This window comes from Monomorium pharaonis, chromosome 11 (genome assembly GCF_013373865.1).
Source record: "Monomorium pharaonis isolate MP-MQ-018 chromosome 11, ASM1337386v2, whole genome shotgun sequence".
Classification (NCBI taxonomy): Eukaryota; Metazoa; Arthropoda; class Insecta; order Hymenoptera; family Formicidae; genus Monomorium; species Monomorium pharaonis.
In genome coordinates, this window is record NC_050477.1 from 12556854 (window position 1) to 12580583 (window position 23730).

General features: G+C 30.7%; 1 protein-coding gene and 1 long non-coding RNA gene across 4 annotated transcripts in view; one reads left to right on the plus strand and one right to left on the minus strand.

The window, feature by feature from the left end:
- LOC118647834 lies at nucleotides 1-2746 on the plus strand. Its single transcript, XR_004964968.1, has 2 exons — nucleotides 1-904; nucleotides 992-2746. It is a non-coding gene; the product is annotated as an uncharacterized LOC118647834 (long non-coding RNA).
- LOC105838096 (transmembrane protein 131) overlaps nucleotides 2166-23730 on the minus strand; it is a 25452-nt gene continuing 3887 nt past the window's right edge. Inside the window, exons 4-23 of one of the 3 annotated variants that reach the window (XM_036293486.1) lie at nucleotides 22957-23040; nucleotides 22747-22870; nucleotides 22222-22335; nucleotides 21486-21608; nucleotides 21020-21183; nucleotides 19709-19895; nucleotides 19484-19592; nucleotides 18131-18318; nucleotides 17528-17944; nucleotides 15764-15952; nucleotides 15459-15687; nucleotides 14560-14941; nucleotides 13624-13839; nucleotides 13396-13535; nucleotides 9308-10599; nucleotides 7451-7778; nucleotides 5403-5827; nucleotides 5126-5330; nucleotides 4460-4632; nucleotides 2166-4393 (exon numbers count right to left, since the gene is read on the minus strand). In XM_036293486.1, coding sequence (XP_036149379.1) covers nucleotides 4304-4393; nucleotides 4460-4632; nucleotides 5126-5330; nucleotides 5403-5827; nucleotides 7451-7778; nucleotides 9308-10599; nucleotides 13396-13535; nucleotides 13624-13839; nucleotides 14560-14941; nucleotides 15459-15687; nucleotides 15764-15952; nucleotides 17528-17944; nucleotides 18131-18318; nucleotides 19484-19592; nucleotides 19709-19895; nucleotides 21020-21183; nucleotides 21486-21608; nucleotides 22222-22335; nucleotides 22747-22870; nucleotides 22957-23040 — 5179 coding nt within the window. In that variant the 3' untranslated portion in view covers nucleotides 2166-4303. Of the gene's footprint in view, nucleotides 4394-4459; nucleotides 4633-5125; nucleotides 5331-5402; nucleotides 5828-7450; nucleotides 7779-9307; nucleotides 10600-13395; nucleotides 13536-13623; nucleotides 13840-14559; nucleotides 14942-15458; nucleotides 15688-15763; nucleotides 15953-17527; nucleotides 17945-18058; nucleotides 18319-19483; nucleotides 19593-19708; nucleotides 19896-21019; nucleotides 21184-21485; nucleotides 21609-22221; nucleotides 22336-22746; nucleotides 22871-22956; nucleotides 23041-23730 lie in introns of all 3 variants that reach the window. The other 2 variants (XM_036293485.1, XM_036293484.1) reach the window with 2 other exon arrangements.

The window sequence follows — 23730 nt, forward strand, 5'->3', positions numbered from 1 at the left end:
GACTCCGTGCGTGTCTCGCGTGTTCAGAATTCATTGTGCGCAGGTACGGTGTTGTATTTAGAGTGCCGTCGCGCTAGCAAACGACACGCGAGCCATGTGAGATCGTATGTAACGTTAGGTCGTATTTATTTGTAAAGCGCGGCATCGTGCGTTTGCCTTCGGTTTCGAGTGAAGTGTTCGCGTGTGCATTCGAGCAAAGTGTTTATTCGAAGGGGATACGTTCGGTAGAATATCGCGAGTGCCAATTAAGTGAAGTGCTACTAGTCGTCACGAATATACGAAATAGAAAATTCTCGAAACGAATTTGTCTCCGTGCGTTGTATCTCGGCGCGTAATTTTCATTCAAACGGTTTTCTCACCGCTTTCCTCAGTCTGCGTTTTCACGAAATTATGTGACGTCACGCCACTTTCGTGACATGTTGATTTTCGTTCCGGGTAAAGTTTCGTGTGCGCGTATTCACTTGAGGAGGGCACACAATTCGTTCGGTAGAATGTCGATCGTGCCAATAATGAAATTTTACTAGTCGTCGCGCAATCAGAGATACAAAACTCGGGGAGTGAATTGCTTTACTTTTGTTCAGTGTGCCTCGATGTGCGCATTCAAACGATTCTTGGCGCTTTTTTCGGGTTTCGTTTTGTGACATCACGCATCATATCACTTTTCTGCCATATTTTCTTTTTTGATTCGCCGCCAATCAGACGAGCCGTACTTTTCACGTATTTTTTCAAACGTAACGGTTGCGCCAAGTGAACTTCTCGCGCGCGGTTTACGTTTTACTCGTGTGATATATTATCCGTAATATCGGGTTTGCCGAATAAAGAAAAAATCAGGCAATCGTTATTAATGTGCGGTTCGAGAATAGCAGGTGATGTCAGCAGAAAGTGGCATCCATGGAGTGACTCGGTATTAAATATACTACTTTTTCAAGTGATATATTTCTTTACCTGCTTTTGTGTTTGAGTTTAGGAATAATATTTATCACATTTTCAGAATCAAAACAGGAAAAGGAATGTAGCAGTAGCAGCAGCAGCAGCATCAGCAGCAAGAGCAGCGACAGCAATCGGTGAGTGAATTTTCATCAAATCAATTATTTGAATTTATATCATGTATATGTGAAACAAAGTGATATGTGATAAACGTGATGACTGATGCGAGATAAAATATTAGTTCTGTTCCATGCTATATCTGTACAGTGTCAGTATTGCACATTTATAGAACACGATTATGCACATTTGCATAAAACAGATTTAAAATATGAATGCATATAATTGTAAAATTTACAGGTATAGCATGAAACAGAACCAAATAAACGTGGACAAAGCATAGAAAAGACCCAAAAAGTCATGCACATTGCCTATACAGGATTCGTAGATATTTGATTACATAGTTCAATGTGCACATTTTATGCACATAGAGGCATATGGATGAAAACACCTAAAACGACGCTATGACTGCTCTCAGGTTTCTCTCTGGTATAACAGGAAAATTAAATTTTATTTGAATTTGAGCAAAAAACTGTATGTAAGAATTTTTTTACATAAATACCTCGTATGTAATCATAAATATTTTATTAAGTATAGCAGATGTCAAAAATTTTCTTTGCAAACTAAGGTCCGTTTCTACCAATGTAAATTAGCTTTAATCTTAGTTTAACTTACCCTTACCCTATTCTAGTTCAAAAGTTAGAAAAAGATAAAGAGTAAATTAAATCGAGATTAAAATTAATCTGCAAAAACGGGTCTAAGGGCTGGTTGATCCAACTTCTTAGTAAATTTATGTATCAGGTAAATATGTATGTCTTTAATTATTTAGAAAAAAGTGCAGATAGACACATGCTTACTTGGTAGGTAAATTTATCAAGAAGTTGGAACAACCGGCTTCAAAAATCTTAACAACATACTTGTTTTTTTATTACAATAAAACTTCAGCACGTCATATATTATATATTATAATATGACAAAGTAAAAATGAAAATAGCCTTTTTTACAAATTTAATTGCAAATTTTTCAAAATCGCGATACAGTAATTTAAAAACCAAATTCATATTTAGCATCCAAAAAATTATAGGAAATAATTTGTATTTTGATTAAAAAAAATCATTTTTTATTGAACTGTGTCATCCGTAAAGAAAAGTTTTTACTCTCCCGAATACAAAACATTGTGCTTTTCTTTTGTGACTTTTTTATTAAAACACAACGATTACCAGTCTTGAAGAATAGGTATACATTTCTTTCATCTCGTATTTTGTATATACGGCGCAACCTTGTAAACTCGTCTCTTGAAAATTTACTTGAAGATATTTTCTACAAGTCGAGACTATAAAAAATCACAGTTCTCACTCATCTCAAATAACTTAATTATCACTCACGATTAATATCAAAATCGGAAACTCGCGAATATGTATTATGATAGTTTTTTCTCTTTCTTTCTTTTTCCTTGTATTATACATACACGAACAATATTGTAAGAGAAGAGAAGAGGTGTATTGTGTGTGTCAAGGAACAAATTATAAATTTTCGTATTAAGCAATGTATAGTTGTTCCTCTAAATTAATGTGTGCTGCGATTACAACATGAAACTGTATGTCCTTTTTCATTTCTTTTTATATCAATTTTGTAATTCCATATGTATTGTTTCCATTTCATTGTAATTAATCACGTTCACTCTTTGTAGCAAAAAAATTATATATATACACACATATACATTCAATTATCTTGCACAAAACACCTTCCTAGACAACACAAAGAAAAAAATCGAGACGTAAAATATTTTTAAAAAGTAAGCTTCTGTTGCCAATCTGCTGGTATAATTTGTCAACAGGCTTTGTTATATTCTTGATGACAATTTGTCAATATTATCAGATATTACAGACTGTGAAATTTGTTAATATGTTAACTTATTAATAATTTTGTAAAGAACTTTCTGAAATCAGAAAATGATACACAGAAAAATATTGCTAAAAAGAAAAATAATCACTTTACTGTTTTCTTCCAGTAAGTAATGATTATCTTTTCTTGAGATAACTCTCTTAAAATGTATATAAAATATATACTTATCACAAATTTTAGAAAAACTAATTAGCATATACTAAAAAAATAATTTATATTTTTTTGAAGAATATTATAAAAATTGTATCGAAGAAAAGTCAGAATAATAAATCAAATTTTCACTTTAACTTAATATTTTTGAAATATTAAATTAGTAGAACATATTTTGAACAAATTTGGTGCTTATAATGAATTTATAATATAAATTTGTGAATATATGAATTTATAAAAATTTGAAATAAGCAATATTTATTTAAGTATATATTTTTTATAGGTAAATAAATATTATTTGTTTCAAATAAATGCTGAGTATTTTAAAATATTATTACCAGAAAATATTCTTTGGAAAGAATCATTACTTAAAAGAAGAAAAACTAAAAGAAAACTAAATATTGAATATGTAATCGGTTTTTTAGAGAATATTTTCCATGTATATTCTGTTTAAAATCTGCAGGGTTGATTATTTGGATTTGTGTGTGTGTCATTCACTGTAATTTTTTAATTTTTTTGTTTTATACATACGTAGATAATTTTTCTTTAAAATTTATTCTTAAAATCATAAAATAACATTAAAGAATGTTATTATAATTTTATTAAACTTTACTAAAAATATAAAAATTTTTTTATGTTTATGTTGTCTCATAGTTATTAAGATATTAAAAGTAAATTCTCTGAATATTCTTATTCTCAATATTAAAGAGATAGATTAACAATCTCAAAACTTAATTAGTTTTTTTTGTGTATTATCGAATTTATAATAAATCACACTGTTGTATTGTCTACATGATATGTAAATGATTCATGTAAATATTATAAACAATCCTTTTTTTATATAAATAACCTGTGTAGATATAATTTTGAAATATAGCTCAAATATATTAATCTTACATCTCGATTTTGGACCTGTTGTCTGGATTTGTTTATAAATAATTTAAAGTATAAGTTACTTTAAATAATGAAATAGAAAATAAGAAGTAACATCTAGATTTTGGTTTAAGAGACTGTATGAAAATAATTCGTTTGAGAAACTATTCACTTGCGTTACTATCGTACAACATAATAGTAACAATTATATCACAAAGTACGCATAGCGTAGTAGCAACAAAATATAACAATTTTCGTGACTTCAAATCCATTATCGTGGTAACGGCAGCAATTACTTTGCTGCCGTTAAAACCGTCATTTTTTTATCCAAAAAAAAATCGCGAAACAAATGTAAAATATCACAAGATAAAACCTTCGAAATTCCAAGTCATTAATCCTCGTGCTTCGTCCTCCACGTTTCCGTTGATGATGGCGTCCATATTGTGCTGAGTGAGCGGAACGGATCGAATCCCGATCTTTCCTGGAACAATAATTGAAAATAATTACATAAAAACCAAGATTTCTTTTTATATTTGTTGTCACATACTTGTGTGTCCGTTTCGGACTGTAATGTTTGCGGTATCATGGGAGGTGCAGCCGCGCCCCAGGGTGCTGCAGCCCACACCCCTCCTGTATTAATTCCCCATACGCCACTTCGTTCCTCTCCGACCGCTGTCCTCGTGTGTAATGGTTCCCAGTTCGTATCAACCGTCCAGTTATCTATAAGCACATATCAAAATTGTGTAAAAATCTTTTGATCTTGTAACTTGACAACGAACATTAAGGAAGTTCTCAAGCTTAAAGAAGTGGAGGAGAATCGTGTAACTTTTCATTTATATATATTTTTTAACACAGGAATTTTTTAGCATTATTATTTTCACAATAATGAAAAAATTAAGTAATAAAACGATAATTTGTTGAAAACTTTATTCTATTTCAAAATTTTATTCATTGTTTGTGATTATTTAAAACTCTTTTCCATAAGAGATGCTTAATAATATTTTAAAAGATATTTATTACAAAAAACTAATCCGTCAAATTTTTTAAAATTTATAAATGCCTGCATATTAATTATTAATTTATTCTCAAAGTTTGAGCGACTTTTTATATTATGTAAAAAAATGGAGAATCTCTTTAAATAAATGATTTCTATTTTAATGTAAATAGTTAATAATAAGAAGTCCTATATCCCTAAATGGATAGATTAATATACCTTTTAAGTCGGACAAAACAGGCTTCTCCGGCGTTTTCGGCGATTCCAGTTGAAATCCGTTCGTATTCTCCGACAATAAATTTATCATAGGACTAGTATTTTCCCATAATTGGCACCGTGTGTCTTCTTCGGGGTTCTCCAATTCTACTAAAGGTTCGTCAGTTTCTGGAAGATCATCATACGGCACCAGTTCGCGTTCAAACTGCTAATAACATAATTTAACAATTGAGAATGTGGTATTCGAAAAGATAAAGGTAATTCAAACTGTAAGACTTACTGAATGTTCTGTGAAAGTATTGATGAAATAACTGTTCGAATGTTGCGAATCAGGCTGCAAAGTCATAGGCTCCGAATCGAGCGATTTGTTTTTGTTCGCGGTCGTACTACAAAAAGGGGCCGAATTTGGGGACATTAAACTGTACTTCTTTGGCGTTTGTGGCAATTCTTGTGTCGATTGTGGCTTAGCATATTGAACGTCTTTGACATCGGTATTGAATACCATAGACGTACTTGTCTGACTTTTATTCACGTGATTTAAATTGGAAAACAGCGAAACGATCTCTGGACTTCGCGCCACGACGTCGCTGAACTTGGCCCTGTTCTCGCCCCAGCAGGAAGGTGGAGGTGGTAAGGGAGTGGGCATTGTTTCGCTAATGCGCGTTACATCATCTTTTTGACTTACATTTCCGTTTACAGAAGGGGCTATAACAACAAGTAAAAATGAATTTTTTATGTGGTAAGAGATTTATGTAATATTTTTATATGTTATTAAATGCTATTATACAGGGTGTTCCAGATTAACCGGAGGAGCCGGTACGTATTCCTCATGAAAAACTGAGTCGAAAATGTCAGTAGCAAAATCTTGAGGGATCATTAGTTTTCAAATGGTAAGCCTTTGAAACCTTCCAACCACAGGCCGTGAAGCTCGCGCTGTCAGGCGCGACGCAACTAAGCGGCCGGCTAGTCGCTTTGACGAGTATCGCTAAACGGTACCGAACGAATATAAATCTGTGAAATCTCTATTAATATTTGTTGCTGTATTCTTAAATCGAGTCCAATTTAATTGACAAAAAATAATATCAATTGTAAATTCGATAAAACGCCATTTATATCAATAAAAATTATGTGTTTCTGAAATACGTTTTATGTATAAATAAATTAATAAATAAAATCAATATTAATTAAATTATTTAATCAAATAATATTAAAAACATCAGTCGACAACATTTCCAAAACTTTTTTTCAAAAAGTTCTGTCACAAACAGTATTAAAAAACATTTACTTTTGAAATTCGCATTTGATGTAAATAAATATTTCATATTTAGGAAATGAAATGAACGAAATTCCGAATTATGATATAAGAGGAAAAGGAAGTAATACTGTGAAGGCATCGACGTAAGTAAATAATAAGTATTATTATTACAAATTACATTTTGAATAATATTTTAGAAAAATATTAAACTTTTAAACTTAAAATATTATTCAAAATGTAATTTGTAATAATAATACTTATTATTTACTTACGTCGATGCCTTCACAGTATTACTTCCTTTTCCTCTTATATCATAATTCGGAATTTCGTTCATTTCATTTCCTAAATATGAAATATTTATTTACATCAAATGCGAATTTCAAAAGTAAATGTTTTTTAATACTGTTTGTGACAGAACTTTTTGAAAAAAAGTTTTGGAAATGTTGTCGACTGATGTTTTTAATATTATTTGATTAAATAATTTAATTAATATTGATTTTATTTATTAATTTATTTATACATAAAACGTATTTCAGAAACACATAATTTTTATTGATATAAATGGCGTTTTATCGAATTTACAATTGATATTATTTTTTGTCAATTAAATTGGACTCGATTTAAGAATACAGCAACAAATATTAATAGAGATTTCACAGATTTATATTCGTTCGGTACCGTTTAGCGATACTCGTCAAAGCGACTAGCCGGCCGCTTAGTTGCGTCGCGCCTGACAGCACGAGCTTCACGGCCTGTGGTTGGAAGGTTTCAAAGGCTTACCATTTGAAAACTAATGATCCCTCAAGATTTTGCTACTGACATTTTCGACTCAGTTTTTCATGAGGAATACGTACATGCCGGCTCCTCCGGTTAATCTGAAACACCCTGTATATTGTAGATACAAATAACATTTATAAATTGAAGAAAAAATAATTAATATATACAACAATAATTTAAAATAATTTTTAATGTATCATCAATTTTTAAAAAAGATTCAAAAATTTCACTTAAAATATTCTGTAACTTTTTTTTTCTTTAATTTTAATGATATGCCGTATATGAGTAATACATACATTTAACATGTATTTTGTCAGCTACGCGACGTTTCTGCACCGTTTTCTCCTTTCGCGGTGGATTTTTATTTTGACGTGATAACTTAAAAGATGACTCGACGGTACGTGAGATATGAATATGATGCTTTGTGCTGGATCTAGTAGTGTTTGTTTTCCATCTATTTGGATTATTCTGTTTCTCTTTATCATATTCATCGTCATCACAGTCGCCTTCATAGTTGTCCTTATAATCTACGCATGGCACAGGAGGAATAGACTGAGGTTTGCTTTTCTTAGATATCGGCTTTCTTTGCAGCTTTTCTTGTTTTCCGCATGGTTGATCAAAATTCTAAGAATAATTTGCGAAAGAAAATCTTTTTATAAATGTCTAGAAAAAACTTATCTGTTCATATAATTAATAATTAATATCTTTATTTTGGAACAAGTTTCATTATAAACAAAAAAATTTGTAGCCATTTTTTGGTCAACTTTTCAATATCTATAATTTATAAATTATATTTATTATCCATTAAATCCTTGACATAATTACTTCAGTATGTAAGAGCTTCGAAAAATAAAGTACAATCATACGATTAAAATAAAATTGGTAATTATGCACAATAAGGGCGACCTCACCGATTTCAATGACCTTGATATATGTTGTCAGGGTCATTATTCTGAAGAACTTTTCCCTATACATGTTACCGCCGCTCGGCCTTTCCGAGTTATACACAAAATTTTTTAAAATTTCTTACTTCGATTTCATTAGTTTTGAAACAGAGGAGAGTAGGGTGCAGAAAACGTGGGGTGAAAAGGAGGAAAGGCTTAATCCCTTTGCTTTGCTCTGTAAGTAGGGGGCAGGTGTAAAAAAGGGGTAAAAAAAATTTTAAAATGTACCATTGTTTTCTGATTAATATGGAATGAAATTTGTGAAAAGTCGAGAAGTTATATGGTATAGAGAATGCGTGGGCGGGAGAGGGGCTCCATTCCTCCCTCTGCACCCTTCCCCTCCCCGTAATTTTTCCTAACTCTAACTCAACCAATTTTATGTCACTATTTGTTTAATGCAAAAACATTGGAAACGAACAGCGTGGATCTTGTTTGACATGGAAAGTCGCAAACCCATGTGATACTGTACAAGCGTGGACGTCGTTTACTTTATGTAAAGCACTGATATTATGTATTGTATTTATGAAACTTTAGTCAAATAGGATAGATCTTGCTTTATAGGTCTTACAGTACAGTACAGTACACTTGTACAGTATCACATGGGTTTGCGACTTTCCACGCCAAACAAGATCCATGCTGTTCGTTTCCAATGTTTTCACATTAATCAAATAGCAACATAAAATTGGTTGGGTTAGAGTTAGGAAAAATTATGGGAAGGGGATGCAGAAGGAGAAGTGGAGTTCTCTATACCATATAATTGGATTGTTTATATATACTTTTGCGCACTTTTCTATCCAGGGCACTTCTACCGATAGGATGGGTGCAGGAGAGCGAGCTTTCGCCTCCCCTTATTCCCCTCGCGCGCGCGCGTATGTGTGTGTGTGTGTGTGTGTGGCCACAGCGTTTGTCGTATCGTATTTATTAAACTTTTTTTGTTAATAAGTTATTGTTAATAAGTGTGTATAACTCAGAAACTAAGGCCGAGCGGCAATAACATGTATAGGGAAAAGTTATTCAGAATAACGACCTTGACAACATATATCAAGGTCATTGAAATCTGTGACGCCCTTATTGTGCATAATTACCATATAATTAAATTAAAATTATTTATCTTTTTATTATATATTATGTATATTTTATTATACATATATATAGATATAATATATACATCTTTTGAAAGTATTTATATTTTTCAACATAAAGACTTACTTTACACGATGCCGATGTCTCCTCGTGAGTTGAACTCTCCGTTGTTGTAGATGAAGTTTCCTCTTCCGAAAGTTGAATGGTTTTTTGAGTACTCACTGGTTCGAACTTTTTCAATAAAACGTGATTACTATTATTATTTCCATTGCTACTCATGTGTTTATTGCGCTTATTGTCAGACTTGTTAGTCCGATTATTATTGTTTACCGCCGCGTCGATTTGAGCCTCGTGATCATTCAACTTTGATTCTTCCTTGACACTCGACTGTGTCGATTGCGTTTTTCCCTTCCTGTTCGATGTCGGACTTGACTTCGTAACTGCATTGACAATATATTTCTTCTCTTGACTCAATTGAACATCCGTGATCGTATCACTTGTCATGCAATTGTCCAATTGAATCTCTTGAGCGTTCTGCTTCTTATTATTTTTCTTCTTTGATACGTATAATGTGTTTGTCGCATTTGCGGCATTAATGTTATCTACATTACACGAGTCCTCGCATCGCTTGAAGGACAGCACATCCTTGGACTCGGTATCCAATTTGAATTTACGTTCCTCCTCGGCGGACCAGTCCGGGATTTTTAATCCCTTTTGTGCATCCTTGTCCTTGCATTTTTTCACATTCATTAATGACCAATCGGGAAATGCCTCGTCCTTTCTTGTCTTGCTTTTCTCATTTTCATTCATCGCGGTTTTCTCATTTTTACTAACAATATAATTGCCGCTACCGCCGTTGCTCTGGGTCGTATTGTGTGATGAGATCGTATGCGACAGTAACCTCAGATCCAGTGGCGGTTGCACTGGATTCTCCTTCGAGTAGTTGGCCAGGCCTTCTCGCAGTATTCGATCCGCTTCGAGGAATGAGACCACGGCGACGCACAGCATCAGCACTGACGAGAGGATCAAGGCAGCCTTCTGTACCACACTCTCCCACGGTGGTCTCGCAAGTACTGACGCGCACAAGTTCAATGAGTGCGCCGGGAGAGTCGCTAACAGATTAAGCGTCACTATGCCGTTTTCGACATTCTCACCGGCGTCCGGTCCCATGCTTGTCATCACCAGCAGTTTTCGTTCCACGCGCGACAGTGTGAAGTCCGGCGTAAACGCTATCTCGATTCTCTTCGTGGCGTTCGGGCTCAGCCTAAAGGGCGTGCAATCGAGCACCTTGAAGCCATAGCCCTCGCAGTGCCAGTCATTGATATAGAAACCGTAAATCTCAATCGGCAGTTCACCTGTATTCCTAGCCGTAAAAGATCGCTTTACAGTGATGGTTGTGACGAGCTTGCTGCGATCTCCTAAGAAAGGAAAGCGTTATTAGGAAAATCTCTTCCTTTTAAAAATTACAACATAATTAAATTTATCGAGAAAATATCGCTAATGTGTGTGTGTGTGTGTGTGTGTGTGCGCGTGCGCGCGGGGGGGGGTGGGAACTGCCCCTCAAACTTGATCGAGTCGATAATGTAGAGTCATTCGTGCACATTATTAATGAGATTTCGTATATTTCTTTTATAGATTTGGAAATTCTTTTCCAGAGTTAAAATACACATATTAATATCAATCCGTGAATTGGATTTTATATATCGCAACGAAAAAATTTTTTTCATATTACTCTACTTATCGACTTTTTCCGAATTCGCGCTCACACATACATGAAATTTTCAATTACATTATTCTCTTATACCAAAGTTTTTAGCTCATTTCTGAAAGCATATTATTATCATTTTTTCCTGTGTGACAACGGTGCTTAACAGTTATTTTGTACGTTTTTATAACTTAGTGCTGCAGATAAAAGTCACAAGACGATTGCACAAAAGTATAATTTTCTAAATTTTTTTCGTTTTTTACATGAAATTGTAGTTGGCCACTATTTGTTATTGTCTATACTTTTTAATTCTGGAGAAGGATTTTTAATTCTATAAAATCAGTAAAAAATAGGTCTAATTAAAAATAATGTTTAATCAGTAAGACAGACGACTCCAGCATCTCCTTAATTTAATTTTGTAAAAAGAATTCCCTAAAAATTCTTGAATTTTTCAGAAATTTTGTTCAAAACTTCAAGTAAAATTGCAGAACCTTTTAATGCATCTTAGAAGTTTATTTTATTACATCTTTTAATGTTATGTAATTAAACAATTGTGAAAAAAAGCCACTTAAGTTTTGAATATTAAATTTAAAAATACTAAAATAGTATATTGTATTAAAGTGCGGAAGGTCGGTTATTTCCTTCGGGAAATGTATGTACAAGCCGAAGGAATAGCCAATTCGCACATGTAAGGGCCTAAACACAATGCCAGGCAATAGGCAATAGGAACAGAAATAATGAAAGAGAGAAAGAGAAAGAATCTTCTTCTCTCTCTCTTTTCCTTTATTTCCTATTCCTATTGCTTGTTGCCTGGCATTGTGTGATGGCCTTTACATACAATATTTTTTGTTACCTGTGCGTCGAAGTGTGATCGTCGAGTATGACTTGTTAGCCAAGGTTAGGTTAGGTTAGGTTCGCGAAAGCGACGAAGCGTCGAGAATTACATATGCGTGTCGCGAGATGGCAATGAAATGTCGGTAATGTCTGTGAGAATTACCATATGCGCGTCAAGATGATGTGCCTGTGGTACAATGCGAGTGTGGGAAATAAAGGGCAAGGTGTGAAAGAACGATTAAGTGTGTAGGAATAGTCGTGCAGAAATGATTCCTGCATGACTTTTCTGCACTTCATCAGTGGAGGAATAAGTTACTTGTGCGAGAAGACTGTCCATGCACAATCGATAACTTTGCGGCGGTTATGAATAGGACCACTTTCGACGCACATGTAACAAAATAAAAAAGAATTAAATATATATAACAATTTGTTTATAAAAAATACACGAATTTAGTTCACTGGAAGTAGAAAATTCGAAATATGATTAAATACACAATGGTACTTTAGAAATAATGTGTAGTACTAAATTTTTTAAAATAAAAAATCGAATTACATAAATTACATGAAAATGTACATGGATGTGCATGCAATAATTATTGCTAATTGATTTTGCATTATTAAGAATAAATAATCAAAAAAACAATTTTGTCAGAAACAAAGAGATAAATTTGAAATTTAAGTTTAAAAAATTTGTTTTTTATATCAATAAACACTCATGAAAATCTGTGATTTTCAAAGATAAAAGATAAATTTTCTGAAAATTCGAGATTTTTTCAATTTTTCTCGATAATAAACTTTATTACAACAATGACATAATTCAAAAATCAAAATTTTTCAGTAAATATTTTGAATTATTCCATTTTATATCATTTTTAAATGTGACTTCAATATAAAGAATTTGACATACTAAGTGCAGGAGAGCAAAAGTATCATTAGCTCTCTATTCATTGAATTCTCATCAGAATTCTTTTTTTTTGTAAATAAGAAATAAAACGTTCTTTTTTAATTGTCATTGTAAAAAATGAACGATATGCGTGATGCAAGAAAACATTGATTTAAGACGCTCTTTATAGATTCAATCAGTGGCGCCGACTTGGAAAACTTTTTGGGGGGGCAAGAGGAAAATTTCTAACGGCCTTTTTTTTTAGGCTAGAGAGATAAATGTTAAAAACACTTTCACATATTATATTATATCATTTCTATCGAAAGTTGGAAAGTTCCCTAGCATTTTACAAACAGCCCGCAAGAATGATGCCGTAGGTTCTAAAATAGCTTCAAATATAAGTATGCTTCATATATAAGTATGCGAGCTTTAATATCTTATATACTTACATATATTTTTGTTTACATTGCACAAAATCGAGAAAGTTTATTTCAAATATTCGAGAAAGGAACCTTATTTTCCTTATTTTTAGTTGGTAGTCTGATACGGGCTTAAGCTGTGCGCACGATTTCTTAAAAAAAAAAAACTTTTTCAAAAAGATAAAAATTATTGGGGGGGCGTCGCCCTCCCAATAATTTTATTGGAGGGGCCAAAAGTGCTCTGCTCCCCCACTCTAAGTCGGCGCCAATGGATTCAACAACAGGACAATAAATTAAGCCATATAAGTATGTAAAAGATACATATCTTTCTTTTTTCCGAGATTATAAAGCAAAAATAAGGAAACGTACATACGTTCACAATTTTTAAGATGCTTGTCCGTCAGTTCAAACAATAGAGGCGTAGTTGATCCCGGCTTGCGATGGCCGAATCTAAATTGTGCGCTTGCGCCTCGACCGTTCAAACGTAAGACTTCTAAAATAGTCATATTATTTCTGGAAAAACAATAAAACATGTAACAATACATGTTTTATACACGGATCTGTATTAAATTCTATTCTTTTTCTTTCGCAGTTTACTTGCCTAATATATAAAAAACCAGTTGACGCCAAAGTGGAAAAGGGTGTATATGCCACACGAACAGTTTTCGTTTCTGAAGGATTCAAATGGAATGAAAGCGATTGTGGCGCTATCGTTACGCCCCACTGCTTCTCAAATAGTTCTCGTTCCTCTGTATTTTCTTCTAGTTTGAATTCCTCTGGAATCGTAGATGAACATTCCGTACACACAGGCTTAAATCTGTGGATATTAAAATTTCAATTGTTAATTTTTCGCCAAAATAAAATCTAAAAAATCTTTGCAAAACGATTATTGAAAGATTTTCCAGTTTTTATGTATGAAATACAAGAATTTAAATTTTTAATTATATATATATATATATATATATATATATATATATATATATATAACTATTTTTTTGAAACTTAAATTTCAAATTTATCTCTTTGTTTCTGACAAAATTGTTTCTTTTATTATTTATTCTTAATAATGCAAAATCAAGCGATATCGTCACATTTTCAATTTGATGTTATATTTAAAAAGAATTATATGCTATACGTCATAAACATTTTTACATAAAAATGATAAGTTTATAAAGAATATTTTGAATTAAAATATTTTATTATATCATTTTTATGTAAAAGTTATGTAAAAATATTTATGACGTATAGCATATAATTCTTTTTAAATATAACATCAAATTAAAAATGTGACGATATCGATTGTTATTACATTTAAATCATTATTATAAACAATTTTTTTACATCAATATTGTAAAGAAAATCTTTTTAAATAACGAATTATTGTTTTACTTATTTTATTGCTCAAATTTTATTCGTTATTTAGTTATTTTGAAGACTAACAGCTATTGTGTTAAAAGATATATATATGAAAAATCACTTTTCCTCCTCTTTTCTAAACTGGAGAACCTCTTCAATCAAATTACAATTGATTATTTACTTCATTGGCAAAGAATGGTAAAGACGCGCTCCTTGAGGATAACTCCAATCCATAACCAGCTGAACTACCAACAGACTCGCGCTTGGATTGTGCAGCTTGATCGCTCGGTACGACGTGTTTCCGAGCTGCGTCAGCGGAAATATCAGAACACTCTTGTTTTTTACGCTACTTGAGCCGGCCAACAGACTCGGCCAGTACGGCTTGATATTCACATGAAATCTATGACCGCGAACTTCAGTTGTATCCAAACGCATCGTGACATTCTCCCACGAACTATCGGCGGTGGAGTTAATAAAACGCACATGTCGCGTATTCAAAAGATTCAGATCGGAATCGCGGGTGTGTGAAGGAAGATTCATCGTGTTCAACCACTGATTACCAGCTGTAAATAAAATGCGTCTATACAACTGAACTAATATATAATTAATGTAATAATTGAAGGATTTCCTACAAAAACCAAACAAGGTTTTTTTTTAATTTAAGTCACAAGCCAAATTATTTTTTCAGTCAACAGTGTAACATTGTGAACCATTTTGTTCCAATAAAAATCAAGCAAAAAATAGGCAGTAAATATAAAATTCATAAAAACTAAATAAATTCAAAAATTTATTTTTATCTTTAATAAATCCTCATAATATTAAAGTCATCTTTAAAACTTTATTCTTATACTTATTATGTGTAACCAGAGAAAAATAATCATACTTATATAATAAACGATTTAATGTCCAGTTTTTTATTTTTCAAAAATTAAACTTTGTGAAATTGTTTGATTTTTCTAGAAAATTTTTCAATTATAGTATACAACTAAAAAAATAAGAATATGCAATGGTGTATTCTAAATTTATAAATAACTTATTAGATATAAATAACAGATATAACTGTACAGATGTATCACTTACTGTTGGTATCCAGTGATAAACCTAGATAACACTGTTGCTTGCAAGTTACTGAAGAATCAATTTGTATCGAGCCAACAGTATTCTCGCCTTTAGAAATGACAGGCATCGTAGCTTCCTCCAACGGGATGTATTTTATCCTATCGTCTTTGCTTATGGGTACAATATGCATCACCTCCATCGGTCTTGAGAACGTAGAGTGTACTTTCACTTGTTGCACACAAATCGATCCCTGTTTGGCATTGAAAGATTACTTAAAGTTATACGATATTTTGTTAAATATTAGTTCCCAAAAGATTATAACTCACAGGGAAGCAATCAGTAAAAATAAGCTTCTTTAAGGAAATCTTGCCGTGCGCAACCCGCATATACACCGGCAAAGTAAATCGCTCGTAGGTTGTTCGCACGAAAACATCCCCGACAATCGTGTCTTCCTCGACCATAGGTGTCTTCACTTTAATCTTAAAGATTGCCAGAAACTCTGGTTTTATGTATTGCTAGAGTAAAAATTTATATATATTTACAAAAATTTAATAAATTATTAAATAGAAGAAATAAGGTCTATTAATAAAGAAATAAGCTTTACTAAAAATTCAATCATAAATGCTTTTTTTTAAATTAAAAGATTAAAGTTTTACTTTTAATAAAATGTTATAATAAGTAGACTCCTTAAAAATTCGAGTAAAATTATACAATAATTTATATATACAATTATGTAATATAATTTATATATTCAAAAAACATTTAAGATCAAATTTCCAGTATTTTGGACACTAATTGAGTCAGTAATTGGGCCATTTACTATTTATAGAAATATATAATATATAATAACGTATAATCTAATAATGTACGTAATGAATACAATCAGGATGTTTAATTAAATTTTGTACAAAAATTTCCTAAAAACTTTTGGATTTTCCTGTTATTTTATAAAAAATTCTAAGTCAGATTAGAGAATTTTTTAATAAAATTTTGAAATAAATTTATTTTATCATACCTTTTAATGTTTCTTAATCATATAATCGCAGAGGAAAATCATTCAAAGAGGTTCTCATATTCTCAATCATTTTATATAAGAATTTGATCAAATTTTGAGAATAAATTTATAATTAATAAATAGGTATTTCTAAATGCATTTATTTCTTAAATTTTTTGATTGTATTAATTTTTTTAAACTTAAAATATAACTTGTTAAAAAAGCATAGAATTTCAGATGGAGTTTTAAGGAATTTAATTGCAAATATAAGAATTTTGAAAAACTATATAGGAAAGAATGGATGGATGAATTCAAATATTTTAGAATTAAAAAAATAGAATTTTTACTATATTTTTATATAAGAGTTGTATGTTTATGAATTATACAATTTTCTTTTAATATGATGCCATATTAGTGAAAATATGATGATGATTGTTGAAATCATTACTATAAACAATTCTTCCCTACATTAATATTTACCTCAATATTATAACAAATTATAAATAGTAATTTGTTTTTATTGTTTAAATTCTATTCATTATTCATTATTTTAAAGATAATAAGATCAAAAACTTTTGTTAAAAGATATACATGAACAAAGTCATATAACTTTCTTTCTTTTTTAATTGGAGAACTTTCTTAAATTTTAAATATTCAATTTGAAAAAGTACTATAAAAAAAAAAATAATATGAACTAAGTATGATCTGTGCTCATTATACAGATCTAGTTCATCAAAAATATGGAATAATCTAAACACACACCATTTCAAAATGATATATTGTTATTAATTTGTTTCATAAAAACTTAAACTACAAGAGAATGCATATAAATGTTTATTAATGTATACGTTATATTTATTGCTAATTGATTTTTTCGACATTTTGTAATATTAAGATAAAATGTTCAAAAATACTTTTACCAAAAAGAATAATTAAATTCAAAAGTTCGTCAAATTTTTCACTAAAGTACCAATAAAATTCCATGAAAATTCATGATTTTCAAAGATAAAAATAAATTCCGTGAAAATTTCAGGTTTTTTTAAACAATAAATACCCTGCAAAATGCAAAGTTATTGCGCAATTATTCATTACTCACATTTCCAGAATGGCTGCATACGGTTATATTTCGAAATTCCTTATCCAAAAGATCCGCGGGACCATTTTGGCACCCCATCAGTTCCAAGACCGCACCAGGCATATTCACACCCCAGCTATGTAGTTCGACATTAACGGGGTTCTGATTTTCTAATGCAAAAATCGCTTCATTCTCGGTACCGCTTCCAACAGTACCAAAATTCATTGTTCCCATGTCGTCCTCTTTTTCGTTTGGCATGACTCTTTTTAATTTACCATCGTAACTCAACACTGGAACCTCAGTCACCGATACATTTGAATGTATCAATATTGATGATTCCATTTTCACATTATCACCTTTTCTTTCTTTGGCAAGTTGTAAAGAAAATATATTGACCTTTTGTTCAGGTTTTATTACTCTAGGAGTAAAATCTTTTATCTGGAAGAATTGTACAGATTGTTTCATCTTATAGAAAGTAATTGATAAAATATAAGTTGAAAAATAAAATTAAAATAATGTTCGGTGTCCGTTAAAAGAAATAATGATTCTTACCGTAAAAAGCGATTTCGCGTTCGAACACATCGTGACATTCGTAATAGCTAACGGTAATTTAAATTTATTCACCACGCTAAAGTTCCGAGCCTGATTGGATTGCGGAGAGCAATAATGCGTAATCGATGTATTTACTTCTAATCCACCCTGCAACACTTGGGCTACCCAGGGAATCGCTAATTTCTGACTAGAACCACCTGGACCTATTGCTTTTATTATCAATTTGCCTTTAAAATGTTGTAAGTCTAAACCAGTTTTCCCTAAGAAAATTATTATAGAATTATTCTAAATGCTAGTCGCAATCGCAAGATATTTTTCTACACTATGACTAGTATTCAAAGGCCGACATTCATAGTCAAATCTTATATTTAAGATCATTTTAAGAGGATCCTAAAGTTAATTAGCAACATTTTTTATTAGAAAATATCTTTAAATTGACTTTACAAAATTCCAAATTCTTTTACACAATCAACGTATAAAAATGAAAAGAGCAAAAAGGCAATTTTATATCATAATAAAAAATTTCGTTAATTTTTAAATATTAAAAATGTTTTTTGTTATTGACATAAAATCGTCTTTTGTTCTCTTCATTCTTGTACGAACTTTGATTGTGTAAAAGAATATTTAATTCTGTAAAACTATTTCAAAGATATTTTATAATAAAAAATTTGCTTTTTAAAAGAAATATATTTTTTAGACTTTTAATCTTAGTTTCAATTGCACGATATTGTTTGTGTTATCCCTAAAGGTGCTTGGTCTTATTTTATACATATATATATATATATAGTAGATTTTATATATTAAGCAATTATTATCGTAAAGTGACAGCAATTATCGACAATACTAAAAATAATCATTGGGCGCGTTCAGCAGACAGACCGGATCAGTGAGCGCTCAGTGATTCTCTAATATGATTGGTTCTTGCCTTTAATTCTTCGTTGGATTTAGAAGCAGAAACCAATCATAGTAAAGAATTACTTAGCGCTCACTGATCCGTTCCGTCTGCTAAACGCGCTCATTTTGTTCTTTATATAAACTCGACCACTTATCCCTACATTTTTGTAATACTTCAATTTTGTAAAAGGATTTTGAAGTCTATATAAAGTCAATTAAAAATATAATTAAAATAAAAAACGTCATAAAACAGACAGTTTTAAGATCTCCTTAAGTACTGTCTGAAGATGTTCAATCAAACAACAGAGATGTATTAGCATCCTAAGACATTACTTAAGGCAATCTTGAAATAAAACTCAACTATGAAACAGTCATATAGTCGAGTCTTATATTTAAGATTGCCTCAACTAATGTCTTAAGATGCTAATATGGTTCTGTGACTGGTTGATGACATCTTAAGACAGTACGTAAGATAATCTTAAGTATAAGAATTCGACTATGAATACTGGCCTAAGTAATGTAGCAGCTTACAATCGTAAACCAGCATTCCAATGGCAATTGGTATATCTGTTTCTCCTGGAATTATTGCTGGCTCAAAATGTAGTTTTAATGCTTTTGATACAGGTGTATTTATAATATTCTGCGAAAAATAAATTTCGCTTAGTAATATCTTGGAACTAACATCGTTTTTCTTCTCTAAATCTAAGATTCTACAACACGAAAGTATTTCGATAATTTTTTGCATACATAACTTACCACAACTTTAATTGCTTTCTTTGCGGAATTCTTTAAAGCAATAGGGTGGCGAATAGGCGGCTGCAACGAGCCGCCCATACCTAAATTAATTATTCCAGAACTTCCACCCCAATGAAGACCAGCTCCACTTTTGACTTCTACTTCAACTGCTATCACGAGAACTTCAGAAGTATTATTCACTTTAAATCTACAATACACACATTAATTGAATATATTGAAATACAAAGCTCATATTTGTAAAAAAAATTCCCTAAGAAATTTCGGATTTTTGAGAAATTTTATTCAAAATTCAAGGTAAGAATGAGAATTTTTTGCAGTTTTGAAATAGTATATTGTGTAACAAGTCAGTTATTATCCATGAGTGCGGGGAGTGAATACATAAACTGAAGGCAACTGCATTCACCCGCTTTCGCATGAAAGTGACACGAAAAGGATGATTTTCGGCGTACATGTAACAAAAAATATTTTTGCCTTTGGCTCATGAGTCCACTCCTTGCACTCATAGGGAATAGCCGATTTTCTGCACCTGTTATACAATCTACTATTATTTTATCTTTTAATGTTTCTTAATCATTTGATAATATGAACTAAATGGCATATAACGATCTATTCACAACATATGAATAGTCTACAAAAAATATGGAATTCAAAATGACAATTTGTATGACGTAACATTTTCTATTATAACATAATTTTAGAATAAAAACTTGTAAGTCATGCAAGAATATACGTAAATGTATGTATATATATTTATTGTTAATCGATTGTCAACATTTTCGACATTATCAAGAAAAAATAATCAAAGAAATAATTTTATCAGAGATAGAATTAATGTTACAATACAATGTAAAAAGCCAGTACTTTATCCATACAAAGGTATTTTGAGTCCAATCCGTCATTTATTTTTAAAGTGATTAAAAAAATCTATAAAAATTCATTAACATAGTTTATAGAACAAATGTTTGTATTTCATTAAAAAAAAAATAAAATGTAGTATAATTTGATTTTCAAAAATTAATCAAAGATTAATAAGAAATTTCCATAGAAACCAATTAGATTCGAAATACTTTTGTTTACACAGAAAAGGTTAAATTTAAGATTAAAAAAAAAAAAAAATTCTTTTGAATATCAATAAAATCCCATAAAAATCCGATTTTTAAAAATAAAAAAATATTCTCTAAAAATTCCAATTTTCTCAATTTTACTTGGTAGTAAGCCTTGTTAAAATACATGTAATATTTCATAAATACAATCTATGTATTCACTCTATATATTTCTATATTTTCTGTATACACTTTTATGTATACTCACCTAACATATGCTGTATGATTCTTTTCTGCATAAGCGTTAAAAGTTAATCTGATAATAGGCTTCGTTTGATAAGGTAAAATTTCCCACAATTCACGAGTGCCTTCCGGCTCGCCCGATGGTAATTCTAATTGAAATTCTCCGCCACTACTATATACTTCCATCACCTTGATTTACACGACAGAAAAAAAATTATGTAATTACTATAAAGTATTATGATTATTATAAATTATATAATATGGCTAGTATTTATATAATCCATTTATATACATATAAATAATATTTTTACAACGAATTAGGTTGGGTGCACCAGTGCGCCCTCGTTTAGTGTTTCGTATTCTGTTGGCCTGTATTCAGAAAAACTAAACGAGGGCGCACTCAGTGCGCACTGGTGCATCTAACCGAATTCGCCATTATTATTCTTAATACTATAAATAATATAGTATTCAAGTAGTTAATATGTACATACTTGTAAAGCTTCTGGATGTGGATTGTGCATATATATAAGAGGTGTAAAAGATGCATTTAATGGTAACTTGACATCGACTACAGGTCTGAGTCTATAAGGACTACTGACACTTATCCCTTTGACCTATAAATAATGAAATATATATAACACACACACACACACACACACACAGACGCACGCACGCGCACACGCACGCACGTGTATATGGAATTATTATTATATAGTTTGGTTTATGGAAACTGTAATTGTTAACTTAATGTCGAAGCCGATGATAAGGTATTTACTCAAATTTTGTAAAAAACAATTTCTTTAGAATTTTCAAATACTTCAGGAATTTTATTCAATTACAAGTAATAATTTATTTAAAAAATCTAAGATTATATAAAAATCCTGTAATGTAACGTTAAAATAAATTCATTTTATTATTATACCCTTTAATTTTATACGTTTATTATACCTTTTATTATTCTCTTTACTCACACACTCACACAAAAAAATAATTAAGCTTTGATATAAAGCATGCATACGTATGTCTCAAATGGAGATTACGATCTTTAAACATGAAAGATTAACTCTTTAAAGAGAGAAACTGAGTAAAGTTTAATACTAGGATTTGTTTTTGTTCAGGAAGTTATTATGAACGAAAACATTCTAGTGTTGAACTTTACCGATTCCAGCATAAGTTAATAGTTGCAGTTTCCACAAATAAAACTTAATTAAGATAAATTTTTGTTACCTGATACTTTAATGTCCCATCTGAAGTATGTATAAAAAGGTGTGTATCAATATCACCTTCGTCTCGACCAAGAAACACAACATTAAATGTTGTATTTCCTAATGGTGGAATTACCTAATATAACAAAAAAGATATTAATTTAACATATAATTTAATATCCGTAATTTCTTTTCAAGTAATATATTTTACACACACACATGCAAATATTATTGAACATTAAGATCTGCTATGACCGTCATAGTAGATTAATGCTCAATAATATTTCAAGACTAAAAGTAACGTGCAGTTTTAAAAACTAGAAAATGTACATAAAAATTATATACAAGATACGTTATTTAACACTAAGATCTGCAATGATTGTTTGTTGGTCTTATTTAGATTTTATTATAATTATATTATATAAATATTAGATATTTAAAAATTACACAAATTAGCATCGACTCTATAAAGCATTAGTGTTAGATATATATTAATTAATCTTTATTTCTTGCTCTGAGATTACTGTCACGCTATTTGCTAACTCACTTTGTTTTGAAAAAACGATGAATGGAAATGACGTGTATTTCCCGATATCGAAGAAAGATGTATAGTTTTATTGTGATCCTTGTTAAACATGATCACAGTTTCTTGGTGAGGGATACCAAGTTGTCTAAAGGATTGTACAGAAGATTATAATTTAACAAAATTATTTAATTTATTATGTCTACTTAATCAAGATATCATGTTAAACAATACCTTTCTTTAAAGTCCAACACACTTGGCTCAAAAGAAATGTGAAAGAATGAATCTTCCATTTTATCTTCGTCTGATGCAGCATCCCTAATAAGAAATTTAATAATGTCGTTTAATAATTAATCAGTATATTTTTTTATTATTAGATGCAATACTAGTAGTGAAAATTGAAAATAGGAAAGGTTTTGTTGTGTATGAGAAAAATTAGTTTTAAATAAATCGGTTTAATACACTGTTAGTAAAGCTATTTACAATCTCACTTTTTTGTTAAAATAATACGATGAAATGTTATTCAGCAGATGATTTTAACATTGCATTTGTTTTATATGTAGACTTAACAAAAACAAATTTCTACATAATAATTAACTAATATCTTAATTAACCAGTTCACTGGTAATGCCGCATATATGCACACTATGAATATTACTTCCAATTTTCAACGGATTTGCATAGAGCTTGGTATCCCTATGCAATAAGTAAACTTTCATATAAAATAATTATTAGCTCTCACCAGTTTTTGCGCAAAACGATTTCGGTTCACCCGTGAACTGGTTAAGGTATCAGGACCCATTTAAGAAATCAGATCTATTTTACTTTTTTTAGCTCTATTAGGGTATTAAAAATTTCTATGTTAAATCTATATATATGTTAAATCTCAACTTAATCTACGTTAAAAAAAAGTATAGTTTTTAAAAAATATATATTAAAATCTATATATGTGTGTGTGTGTATATTAAATTCTTAATTTAACCTAATTAGTTTTGAAAAATAACATTA